This window comes from Asterias rubens, chromosome 3 (genome assembly GCF_902459465.1).
Source record: "Asterias rubens chromosome 3, eAstRub1.3, whole genome shotgun sequence".
Taxonomy (NCBI): Eukaryota; Metazoa; Echinodermata; class Asteroidea; order Forcipulatida; family Asteriidae; genus Asterias; species Asterias rubens.
The window spans coordinates 6,101,922-6,115,219 of NC_047064.1; the positions used below are offsets into that span (position 1 = coordinate 6,101,922).

The 13,298-nt window shown below is 38.6% G+C and overlaps 1 protein-coding gene across 3 annotated transcripts in view; it reads right to left on the reverse strand.

Moving 5' to 3' along the window:
• Positions 1-1,472: 1,472 nt before the first annotated feature.
• LOC117288577 (signal transducer and activator of transcription 5A-like) overlaps positions 1,473-13,298 on the reverse strand; it is a 29,381-nt gene continuing 17,555 nt past the window's right edge. The window contains exons 19-22 of one of the 3 annotated variants that reach the window (XM_033769485.1): positions 12,350-12,505; positions 11,689-11,755; positions 11,270-11,380; positions 1,473-3,326 (exon numbers count right to left, since the gene is read on the reverse strand). In XM_033769485.1, coding sequence (XP_033625376.1) covers positions 3,209-3,326; positions 11,270-11,380; positions 11,689-11,755; positions 12,350-12,505 — 452 coding nt within the window. In that variant the 3' untranslated portion in view covers positions 1,473-3,208. Of the gene's footprint in view, positions 3,330-7,875; positions 8,918-11,269; positions 11,381-11,688; positions 11,756-12,349; positions 12,506-13,298 lie in introns of those variants that run through there. The other 2 variants (XM_033769484.1, XM_033769486.1) reach the window with 2 other exon arrangements.

Here is a 13,298-nt window from a genome sequence, read left to right on the forward strand (position 1 = left end):
CCAGGCATGACTTGAAAACTACCATGACAGCAAAGGACCACTACAAGCAGGCACAACTCCATAAAGCTGCTAAGCACACAAATTAACTCAGCACAGAAACATTCTTGCTAAGCCGAAACCAGCCAAAATACCATGACAGTTCCTAAGAAAGTTTTGCTTTGAACGAACCTTTATGAAAATGGGCCCTGGTCAGCACTCAAATGTTGGTCAGCAAAAAATGATCTTGCTTAGCTGAAGCTGGCAACCATCCACACTGCCACATCTAATTATAACATTGTTGTGACTAGTGCTCTGATACATGTAACTCTGTGCTTTGTTCTGCTTAGCAGAATGTTATGCTTTAAGAAGCATTCCGAACTGAGCCCAAACCTGCAGCTACACAGAGCTACAATTTTTACAATCTACACCATCACTGGTTCAAAGAAACCTTTGCACAACTCAAGCGAAAAATCCATTTTAAATATTTTGTTTAAGTTTGTCAATTACTAAACCTCTTCAGAGCAGGCTTGGATTTTAAACCCTCACTATAGATGAACCTCCTCTATTCGACACAAAACAACTCAGAAACTGTTGGTATTTACATGACATGAAAACAAAAACACTTTGAGCGAGCAATCCAGCAGGTACTTCTGTTGGGTTTACACAGGCTAGATGATAAAGAACTGGTCTCAGTTTTATGGATCTGCTTACCGTAAACAAAGAATTGGTGCTTACGGAAGCAGGGAATTATGCACATACGTCAAGCATATTTCACGGGTTAGCAGGGATCTTTTCCTTTTGCATGTGCTTCCTCAAGGTTAGTAGGCATTCTTCGCTTAACAGAAATTCTGTTCTGTGGTTGCACAGTTAAGCAGAAAATGGTGATCAGAACCGCATAATTTGGCGGTAAGCAGAGCCATGAGTTTTCAATCTTAGTTATACACACATCTTAAAGCACATACATTTTTTAAGCACTTCTAGTGGAAGGCTTAAACAACTCTATCTACAATTGCAAAGATTGTAAATGTCAAAACTTTGTTCTGGGTTTATTTGTTCTAGATGCTACGATTTAGAAAATATATTTATTCACACAGTGATAATAAACACTAACAGCAGTTAAGCTTTGTCAAAATAGTTTTGTCGATATTTATAGTTAAATTGAAATGTTTTTCATAATTCATTGTTGTTCATAAATGTTATTTATATGAAAGTGTGAGCCCCTTATAATGAAAACGTGCCTTTGGCAAAAGAGAAATATGAAAAACAATAATCCTTCAACTAGGGGGAACAAACTTTTAATAAAAAAAATTAAAGAATCGCTCAAAAATCGCTTAAAATCTATCACAAAACCTTCTTCAAACAATGTCAAGAGCAGTTAACAGGAAAAAAAACATATTATGCTAAAAAGAAGCAATTTTTAAACAAAGTAAAATACTTTCTTCAAAGCCCCTCCAAGATTTACCCATCCTCCCCCCCCCAAAAAAAAAAAAAAAAAAAAAAAAAATTCCCTGATAATACATAGATCTATACAATTTTGCGACTCGCTGAAATCACTGTTATAAAAAAATAGTATTCAAAAAATAAGATTGCTGTGCACTTTATGATCAAATAGATGCTATTTATGTTTTACACAATGGGATATTTTTGAACGCTAGTCGGCAGCAGACATACTGTACTGGGTATATTTCTATAGACCTCAACGCTGGGCATTGAATGAGGTGCATGCTGGTCTAGCTAGCGCTTAAGTTTGATTCCCAGCTAGACCAGCATGCACCTCATTCAACAGTTTGCGTTTGCGGTTGCGCAATGGGTATTTGCGGAAAGGTCTATTGTTTACGTAGTGCTGAGCACGTGCACAGTTCTCAAAATCGGAATGAAGTTAAATACATACTGCAGGGTGTGATGAATTTTTATTTTTTACAACTTCTGAGCAACTGAGAAGCTCGCCTTTGACCCATGCTTGACTGTTCTGGCTCGTTTCTCCATACTGATATTTTTTTTTCTGACAAACGACTCAATTTAAAGCTTGATCGCATCACATTTTTATCACAAAGAATATATTATCATTTCAAGCAGAAACCAAGCCTCGAATTAACCCACAGCACCAATGGCAATCGCCGTGGTGCCCTGTGGCTTTTGCTGTTGTGCCCTTTAGCAAAGTTCCAATACAAATTTTACATTTTCCTCATAGACGAACCAGAGGAAAATTGCTGTGCCACTTCAGAAACGAATTTCACTGCCTGACAAACAATGCGGGTTCATTATTAGCATTTTGATTCAGTTCCCACCCACTTCTAAGTAGAATTCTTCTAATTTAAATCAGAGTATCATACAAAAATACAACTATCCTTTTAGAGATTTTCACAAAAGAAAGTCAAGTTTCTTAGCAATTTTTAATCAGACGACGACAAGACAGCTTCCCAATAGCACAACCCACTCCACAAGCCTATTAGTGTCATTTTTCACTCAAGAAAAATATTTATTTAAACTTTTTACCTTATCACATATTCCAAGGAAATTAGTTTTAACCTCAACATTGACATTTTAGCAAACTGGAAAAAAGTCTCCATTAGTTATAATTACTCTTCGCAGTGATGAACAATACAAACACGCAAGGGATATTTAATACATTAACTCCACCAATGCTCGGTCTGGGGCCCAATTTCAGCTACAGCAGTAAATACTGCTTAAGCAGGATACCAGTCAAAAATTGTACGTTACATAGTAGTTTGACTGGTAAGCATACTTTTGTTATGCTTAGCTGGTTTGTGTGCTTAAACAGCTACTTTGTGTGCTTAAGCAGCTGTATGAAATTGGGCCCCATGTACAAGTATACAGTTTACATACACAGCCAGACCTTTATATTAGTATAGTTTGACTAGTACAAGTAGCAGTCTGTACATAACTGTTTCTGCCTAACCAGATTCAGGTTATTACAATTTTGATGGTCCACCATTCTTACGCTTAGCACATATTTACCGGTAATGCTCTCGTTGATATCCAGGCTTGATACTTCACGGAAGCAAAGAAGGCGATTGCCTCCATGTCCAGTGGTCATTGCCTTGGTAATTTTCAAAGTATACTCTAAATTTCCTCATGGGGTGACCTTGACCAAAGAAGAGAAAGTGCCTGGATGTCCTTGCCCTTCCAAAAATGAAGCATACAGGCCTGGATATCTGCCGTCTGCATCTGGAAGCCAGCCGCCGCCGTCAGCATTCCTTTGGTTAAACTAGGAAGTCATTTCGTACTTCAGAAGATTGTTCTCACCGGGCTCAAACTGAAGACCCTTCAGCAGCTCGTCAAGGTCAGGGGTCACCATGGAATCTTCTTGGTCATAATCGTCAAATCTGCTAGAAGGTAAAGCAAGAGAAGGAAAATACTTAATGGTTATTATCGATGAGCATGGCAGGATTTCTTCGCCTCGAGGGTAGGACTTCTTCGCCTCGAGGGTAGGACTTCTTCGCCTCGAGGGTAGGACTTCTTCGCCTCGAGGGTTGGTCCAGGGCCCGTTTATATAAGCTCAGAGGTGATTTGGGAAAAGTTAAACTACACCATGACCTGGGCCCAATTTCATGGCTCAGCTTACCGCCGAATTTTTGCACTAGCTGTGTAAGCGAAGAATGCCTTGTAACGTGGAGTACACACACAAGCCAAAAATTCCTCGCTTACCCGTGGAAATGCGCTTGCCAAAAGCTCGGAATTCCCTGCTTCCGTAAGGGCTGATTCTTTGCTAAAGGTAAGCAAAGCCATGAAATAGGGCCCTGGTCTAACACACCCCCATCCCTCCCCCAACCTGTCCCAAAATTGTCCACTCAAGAATGTATACCAGACTAGACCAGCATGTCCGGTTGGAAACCTACCCTCCATTGCAGATCCTCCTAAAAACACTCAGCCCTCTCCTCTGAGGGCTGCCTTATGACATCAATTTTGTTTGTATTGCTTTTAATTTTCCGTTTGCATTTTTACATATTTAGCTTATAACTTTTATATCGTTAGCTTGATTATTTATGTACATTTACTTTTTAATAATATATTAATTTGTTTATTCTTAAAAATGTACTGCAGGGTCCAAATGGAAACCTGTTATTTTTGTCTGATTAGGCCACCCTGGGTAAATAAAGGATAAAAATAAATACATCAATGGCTCCTTAAAGGTAGTGGACACTATTGGTAATTACTCAAAATAATTATTAGCATAAAACCTTACTTGGTAACAAGTAATGGGGAGCTGTTGATAGTATAAAACATTGTGAGAAACGGCTCCCTCTGAAGTAACGTAGTTTTCGCGAAAGAAGTAATTTTCCACGAATTTGATTTCGAGACATCAGATTTAGAACTTGAGGTCTCGAAATTAACCATCTAAACACACACAACTTCGTGTGACAAGGGTGTTTTTTCTTTCATGTTCGATGACTGATTGAGCTCAAATTTTCACAGGTTTGTTTTTTCATGCATATGTTGAGATACACCAACTGTGAAGGCTAGTCTTTGACAATTACCAATAGTGTCCACTGCCTTTTATGTTCGTGCATGACAAACCCAGCATTCTCCCTTAACTGTGGTCCGCTGGCCAAATGGCAGTTAAAACACCCGAGGACCAGTTCAAATTCACTCCAAGTGGTCCTGCCGACTAGTTTTATTGTTCAAAAGCAATCCTGTTTCCTTGTTTGAAATATGGACAAGTGAAAAAGCCGTAGGGGTAGTGAAATGACAAACGTAACTGGTCTTGCTCAAAGGGTGTCTCTAAGCGCTTCCAACATTAGTTGGGGAGTATACAGCCTGTTCTGCCAAAATATGTTGCACACTAGGCTAAATCAATCACAAGAACCATCTCTGCCCTCACAGGTACATGAACCCATTTACCCCTGGGTGGAGAGAAGCAATAATAGTTAAGTGTCTTGCTCAAGGACACAAGTGTCACGACCGAAATTAGAACCCACGCTCTGTTGAACAAAAACACCAGAGCTCGAGTTCGGTGCTCTTAACCGCTCGGCCAGGACCAGTAAAAAGGTGACGGAAAATGACAATGACAAGCTAACTGCACCTGCTGGCCAGTCACTTAAAAAGTTAAGGGCAAACCGAGCACACCAATAACTCACTCGAGACACTTTTTTGTTCCGTTTTTCTTTTCTTTTTTCATTTCAAACTTACAGGTTCAACCAGAACCCTTAGGATGTACATGGTCAATGGTCAATACAAGACAAAGTGCAAAAGCAAATAACATCGACCATCGGGTAAACTTGCCAGCGTTATCATCAAATAAAACTACATAAGGCTTCCAAAAAAAGCAATTTTATTAAGCAACCAGAAAACAGACATTGTACAGATTAACACTTAATAACTAAAAAACATGTACAATTGATTACCTATTATTTCCTTATAATACTTGTAAATGTTTTAACATTTCAAATAAAAAAGAATTCTGGTTTTGTTGGATATTAAATATATATTTATAGAAGATGGCTATCAGTAGTACAAAGTGTCTTACATATACACTACTACTACGCAAAACTATGAGATAATATCGGACATGAGTCTGTTTTTGCAATTTAATGTCACACTCTCTAAGCACCATTGAAGGGGATATCACTTTTCCTTATATAATAAAGAATTATCCAAAGATACAAAACAGTTATCAAACAGACGTTCCAAAATGTTTAACTCTGATCAGCCTTGGCTTTTCTGTTGCGTTTCATTGATGCATTTATTTCAATAGAGGGCGCTATGTAGTGGTTAAAGAACCTTTCGCAAATACCCATTGCGCAAGCGCTAACTGTTGAATGAGGTGCATGCTGGTCTAGCTAGACCAGCATGCATTCTCATTCCACGCCTATCGCACACATATCGAGTGGGCATTTCATAACACGATCATGGTTTCTTATGTTTTCGTTTATCAATCTTGACTGGTAGCAATCAGTTTCGACGGGGGTCAGCGGGTCAGTCTCCCCTTCCTGATCCCACTTGGGATCAAGGCTCCACGAAGCTGTTCTAACCAAGGCGGCCTTGACAAATGGCTAAGAAACCAAGTGGCAAATCATTCATAAGTAAACCCTACTATCCCGAAACGCAGGGAGAACCCTGGAGGATATGTACTTGACGACTCCTATGCAATTTCAGGCATGAATCAACTATGGTCAAGTTTGAGCAAGGCACTAAAGTCAACCATTTGGCGATTTTGCCTGGTAACCAGGATGTGTTGCCTGCGTAGATAACCGTCAAATATTGACGAGTGGTTGAAAAAATATTTCTCAGATTTGATTTCCTCATCAGAAACGATTGAATGCACAGCAGCAAAACAATTAACGAAGAAACCCAAACAAATTCCAACTATAAATCCCCCCCTCGCTTAAAGCCATTGGACCCTTTCGGTAAACAGTATTGTCCAAGGCCCACACTTCGTGTATCACAACTTCTATATCAAATAACAAACCTGTGAAAATTTGGGCTTAATCCGTCATCGGAGTCGGGAGAAAATAACGGGAAAACCCACCCTTGTATCCGCGCATTTCGCCGTGTCATGACATGTGTTTAAAATAAATCCGTAATTCTCGTTGACGAGAATTGATATTGTTTTACTGTTTTCTCAAAAAGTAAAGCATTTCATGGAATAATATTTCAAGAGAAGTATTTCACCACTACCTTCTGTAAACCCTGTAAGTTATTTGTAAATCTGTGAATTTTTTTTTTTTTCTGTACCGAAAGGGTCCAATGGCTTTAATGTGTTTCGTCTTAGAAGCATCGGCAAGAGGGCTGTCTTAACTTGATACTGGATCTTTACTACTAACTTAATCGGACTAGCAGACAATAAATTAGATAAACGTTTCAAAAATATAAAAATCCGTATACAGTGTAAAAGATGGCACAACTACCAATAGTCTAGAGTCCTTTCTTCTAACCCATTAAGTACTCTCATTTTTGAGACAACATCGTCACTGATTGGCTTGCGAGGCAAGTCATGAAAAGTATTCAGTTAAGTTTATAAACATCACCACAAAAACAACATAGGCTTCATTCTGTCAAATTTGTGCACACCTATTTCGATCAGAGTTGTACGGATTCATTTCAGGATTTGTTTTAGAAACTGAAAAACAACAAGTCATCTCAAAAATTGTTTCTTCAAAGAAAAAAATAATAATAATAATCAGATTATCTATAAAATATATAAAACACCAACAACTGGTATTATATAGCTACTACGGCCCAGCAAACACATTTGTAGATCTTTGTGGCCTTTTACCTTCATTTCATCCCTAAGCCCAAGGCCAATCTCATACAGCTGCTTTAAAAAGCACAAAAGAAGCTATGCATAACAAAATTATGCTTACTTGAATATGGTTACCAGCCAAACTACCATATCACTTGTATATGTGACTGGTATCCGGCTCATACCTGCTAAGCAGAATTCTTAAGTAATATTTTGTGCCTAAGCAGCTCTATAAACTCGGGCCCGGGGGATTTACAACTGAAAACATTACATATCTCAGGCGTGTCAGTAGTAAACAGAAAAAAAAATCTCCTTTAAAAATTACATTGAAACATTAGAGCTTTGCTCCGCTATTTATCTCTTTGAAGGGAACATCCAACAAGATTTAAAAGCCCTAAGTGCCACCTTATTTGGTCTTTATCCTTATTTTTTTACTTACTTGTTTTACTGCAGCACACAAGCAACATTCACATTAAATATATAAAAGTGTTTTTAAAGCATTTATTTACATGATTAACTTTGAACAAGAAAAAAACAAACTTAGGGTCAAATATAAAAAGTGTGTTAAGAAAAAATATTTTCCTACAGGAGCACCGACAACATAAATATTAGGGTGTTTTTTTTTTCAATGATTACCGACAGGGTTTTGTTGGGAAATGGTCAGAGCAGATGCTTAAAAATTTCAAGGAGCATTTCAAGGGCAGCAAGGCAATGACCAGGGGCCATGGAGGCAATCGCCTTTGTTGCCTCCGTGAAGTATCAAGCTCTGCTCTTTTGATGATTTGAGAAGGTTCTCAGAGACAATTAAGAATCACAATCTTGAATTCCACTGAAAAAGTGAGATTACAATAGACCTTATGCACATGAGGACGTTTGAGTAGAGCACCCTCGCGTAGAGATCAAAAAGAGGCTGTTCATTGGTTAATCCTGTGCGCCACGCATACAAATAGTGTGCGTTTCCATTCGGCTGGATGACGTCAATGAATAAGGTCTAGAACGCCAACTAACCAACCAATCATTTACATGAGGAAGTTTTGATGAGAACCATCAGAAGAAATCGCCCTCAATTCCCCCGATGTGTACAGCGTGTACACACTCAGGGTGTCGTTCGAGTTTTCATCAACCCAAAGGAATACTCAATGAGTCTCACAGCTTTGAGCAAGCGTGAGTGTCCACCATGGTCAACTGAAAGTTTACTATTTTGACTCCAACCCTGGCTGGTCGACCATTGGTTGACTACTGCGATCGACCATTTGAGACCAGCCTCATGAGCATGGTTTTTTCACTGGTCCCAATAGCCTGTTCCATGCTAACATGTGTAAAGCACAGAGGGGAACCAGTGATTCGATGGCCAAAACGCGGAAGGCAAGGGAGTGTTGAATGCCGTGGTACTGATGGTTGACTAGGCTTCCAAACAAGCCGTTCAAGTGCATCACTGCACATGTACGTCACTGGTCAGTAATTGACTAAAAAGTGTGCACTCGAACTTGCTCCTTGATGTCACACAAGTCTCATGATTCCTTCCAATGTCCCCCTTCTGACGGTAGCACAGGGGAGGGGGGGTCAGCTATGAGATCCAACTAGCGACAGTAAGCTCAAAACACGGGGGAGAGGCAAAGTTGATTGGGGGGGGGACGTAGACTTTTTCATCTTTTACTTTTTTTTACAACAAATCTATCTCACATGAACAGCAAACATCCCAGCTAGCTTCCAGGCAAAGAACCCTCCATTGCCCTGCAGCAAAAAAACAGAGAGCCAAAAAGCATTCTTTTACTATTCATACGAATTTGTTTAAAAATCCAAAGGAAAAATTGGGAAAATGATGATAAATATTTCTGCTTGTTTTTTTTTTTTTTTTTTATGAAATTTTTGATTTCGTTTCTCTTCATGTTGATTCATCTTATCATACCGATTAAAGAATGTATTCTCTTTTTTTTTTTTTTTTTTTTTTTTTTTTTTTAAAGTTCAGCAAAATTTGTCGCCTGACTGCATGGGATGTTTGCCATTCAATAGATTATACAGGTGTTCAGCTCATTCTCCAATCCCCACAGTGGTTCTACCTACCTACCCCCAGGCTAGCATGCTACACTGCAGGTAGGTCTTGCCACTATATCTCCCAGCGCTTGTTTTGTTTTGCTCTTGATTTTCTTTTTTTTAAGGTGGGTGGGAACATTCTTGATGTATGATAAAATGCATTTATAGTGAAGACAAATAAACAGTGTTTCTTTTTTTTATGGCTTAGGGAAAGCTTGGAATGGCTTCCCCTGAAACAGAAACACAGGAACAACTTCTCTATTATCCGGGGTTCTACCCAGAACCTAATTTATAATGAAAACCGGCTGAAAGTCAACTCAAACTCCAAGACCACTTAAAGGCAATGGATGATATTGGATATTGCTTGAAACAATTGTTAGCATACAAACTCCATTGGTTACAAGCAATGGAGAGCCGTTGATAATATACATCATAGTGAGAAATGGCTCCCTCTGAAGTAACACAGTATTTGAGAAAAGTAATTTCTTACTCAAAGAATAAATGACTTCAGCTGAAGCCTTTTATGCATCTGAAAGCACACATATTTGTGCAACAAGGGTGTTTTTCTCCTTCAACTTTGATGACCAATTGAATCAAAATGTTCACAGACTTGTTATTATATGCGTATGTTGGGATACACTAATTTAGAATACTGGTCTTTGACAATTAACAGAGGTGTTCAGTGCCTTTAACCCTCTAAAGTTTACTTGACAAAAATGCCTAATCTCTTAGTGGACAAATGAGATCATCACATATCATTATACAGGATTGGTAAGGATAAACATATCATTGTGGAATATTAGCCTGAAAATACAAGATTATTTTTCCTTGTTGTACCCCAAATCAATTTCCTTCTGAAATGAAGTCATATTCAGGAAAATAACTGAAGACCTAAACAAACAAAAATGACCAACCCAAACTAAGGACAGTGTGTATACATTAAAAGAGAAACCAAAATCACAGACTATTTTATGAGAGCCTCCAGTGGCTTTTGCTTGGCTAAGTAACGGTTTCATTCAGACAAATTTCGGACTTACCGACAGCAAATCAGGCCTGTATGCTTTAAATTTGAAGGGCACCAATGCATTTTCTCCTTGATAAAGGACACCATCAGGAAGTTGTGAACTACTACGGGAGCATTTCAAAGGCACCAAGGCAATGACCAGACAGGCATGTCTGGTACAATGACTAGCTTGATCACAAGGTACCACTTAAATTTGAATTCATCAGACTTTATTAAAATCTATTGGACTTAGAATCCTTTCTGTTTTTTTGGGAAGGCACAACTGGTTTCCAAATTGATGGAAGGCTATTCATCAGCAACATTTTTTTTTTTTAGCAATATGTTTCTATCACACTTAATAATGGAACAGACTAACCGGTCATCAGTGCTCTAATAAATTTGCACTCAACCCAGACTTAAATCCAACCTTACAGAGAGAGCGATTATTATTAGAAATGACCCCCCTAAAAGTATTTTCGGGAATAGCCCTCTAAGAGTAATTCGGGTGGTAAGAACCTTTCCCTATGTAAGGTAACAAAGGCACCGCTGGAGGGTCTGGGTACTTTTTAGCATGACACAAAACACAACGTCCACAGATTTACATCAAACTCACACAGTTTGAAAATAATAATGGTAGAAAGCTTCCCTTGAAGTACTAGTTTCTGAGACGCTGTAGTTTTTGAGAAACGAGTCAAACAAGTCCCGAAAAATATGTAAAACTTATTTTTTGTGACATTGTTTTACTCATTTCTCAAAAACTGCCGCACCTCAGCAATTAATATTTTAAGGTAAACTTTCTACTACCATTATCTTCAAACAGTGTAAGTTTATTGACATCTGTAGACATTGTGTTTTGAGTTACAAAAAATACCCAAATCCTTTAAAAAGAAAATTAATTAACCCAATTCAAATGGAAAAGTTCCTTTTATTTGTGAATATGGTTCACATATTTGTGCCCATTTGTGCTGGAAAATGAAAGATATCCACAATGGCTAGTTAGATGAGCAAAACAAGACAAAATATAGAATTATCTGAAATTGTTAACTTACGTATTAAATTCGTCAAAGTCCTGCGGGTTGTGAAGTTGTTGCTGGGGTGAGGCTGGCTCCACAGACCCACTCATTGGGGTACCTGGGGCATCGTATGATGCGTGCGGAGGTCTGTCAACATCAATCAAATTCCTCAATATTAATATTAATCATGGTTTATTAAAATACTGTGATACAGCGACCAAAAGCCGAAATGTACAGTTTACTATAAAAAGAATTAGTAACAATATAATAAAAGCACCAGCAATGTTACAAAAAGACGGAACTACAAAATAGTTGTTGTGAAAAAACAGACAAATTTTTGACAGTACAATATTCAATAAAGCACAAAATTTTTTGATTCAATTCAAATTCATCCATACTGTTATCTTTGAAAAGGTTGATATAAACGAGAAGGTTGTTGTGTTTAAAAAACTTACTTGAGTTGAGGGATCCTACTGACAAGCACTGAACTGACATAACCACCACCAGGCTGTGGTAACTCCTCTGAAAATACACAAACAGGGTCAAGAAGTTTGGTCAGTACTCTGTGAAAGCAAACAGTTGCTTCTTGTGTCGCGCATATATTTGTCAATCGACGCCAAAGGCCCTTTAAACATACAGTGTTTTCATGCAAGGTATATGGGACATTTGATGGTTTACAAGTACCGTGGCGCAAAATGCTGCCAATCAAACCAGGAACACCGGGGCCCACCCCCCTATCTTTTTGATAAGTGATCTGGGTCCGAAGGATCAAGCAGGCCAGCTATGGCTTTATGGAATCATGACCATCTCGCTCAATCCTTCATTGTATTTCTTTTAAGCACAAGTTGAATTCTTTTTCAACTTGCTGTTATTTGCTGTGGCCACTTGGCTCTTGGGTTTGTTGATTGTTTGTAATTTTATTTAAGTTACAATTTAATGCGATTTTTGTATCGTTTAACTTTGTACATTGAATCGATTTTGACCTTTGGGCCACCTGTTTCAGTTTTAATTCGCTGATAATAAATATAACAGAAATAGGCTACATCATATCCTATCGGACAGACATAACAACCAAACACCAGAGGCGTAATATTCAAGGTGATAAATTTGACTTACTATCTTCAGGGGTATACAGATTGCCAAAAGCAGTATCCTTTGGAATATCAGGAAACAGGTGCGTTAAATGTGGCAAGTCGTGGATGCGGTCAGCGAGGGAACGAATGTGGAAGTCCTCAGAGGCAAACGGCAATAGATTCAGCACTTGCCTTTCACCTACAATCCAAAAAGGGAAAGACAAATTTAATATTCAGACTCAAGGGCCAGTCACACTATAGCGATAACAAAAACGATAATGATGCAAAGAGGACGCATTCTCTTGGTTGAATTGCTCCAGGCAGAACACTCGCACGCTGAAGCCCGGTTCATACTTCCTGCGAATGTGAATGCGATACGAATGTTGACGTCACAAATTCGCAACGAATAATTCGCAGCAGTTCAACTTTGCTCAACTCACATGCGAATATCGGTGTGAAAGGAGGGTTGTGATGTCAAATTCACGTCATTTTTTCGCATCGCATTCGCAGGAAGTATAAACCGGGCTTTATTCTACCAATCAAGGGCGTGCATTGTTAACAATCTCGTTTTCGTTCTCGTTATCAATGCCTTTGTGTCTGCCCCTTAACAGTGGGCAGCCAACAACAACATAATAATAAGAAAGAACTTTGAAACTTTGCATGGTGGAAGTATAGCTAGGCGAGGTTTGCAGTAACACCATGTAGACAATCTCTTTTGAGCAGTGTTGGTTCTGAAAAGAGCAAGTGGTTGATAACTCATCATTTTGATCAGTATGCGCTGAACTTCTTCAGGAGAATGCTGGACTCTATTGCTGGATGCTGCTAAAGATTAGTTCCAAATACTAGGCCGAGGGTATAGCCGTTTTAGATGTACTATAACCACACACCACATAAATTTCTCAAAAGAGAACAAAAAACCTTAAGCATTCTTTTATGAGGAACTTTTGTTGTCTTTACTATCTGAAAATTAATCCAGCGGGTGAGGACAGAAA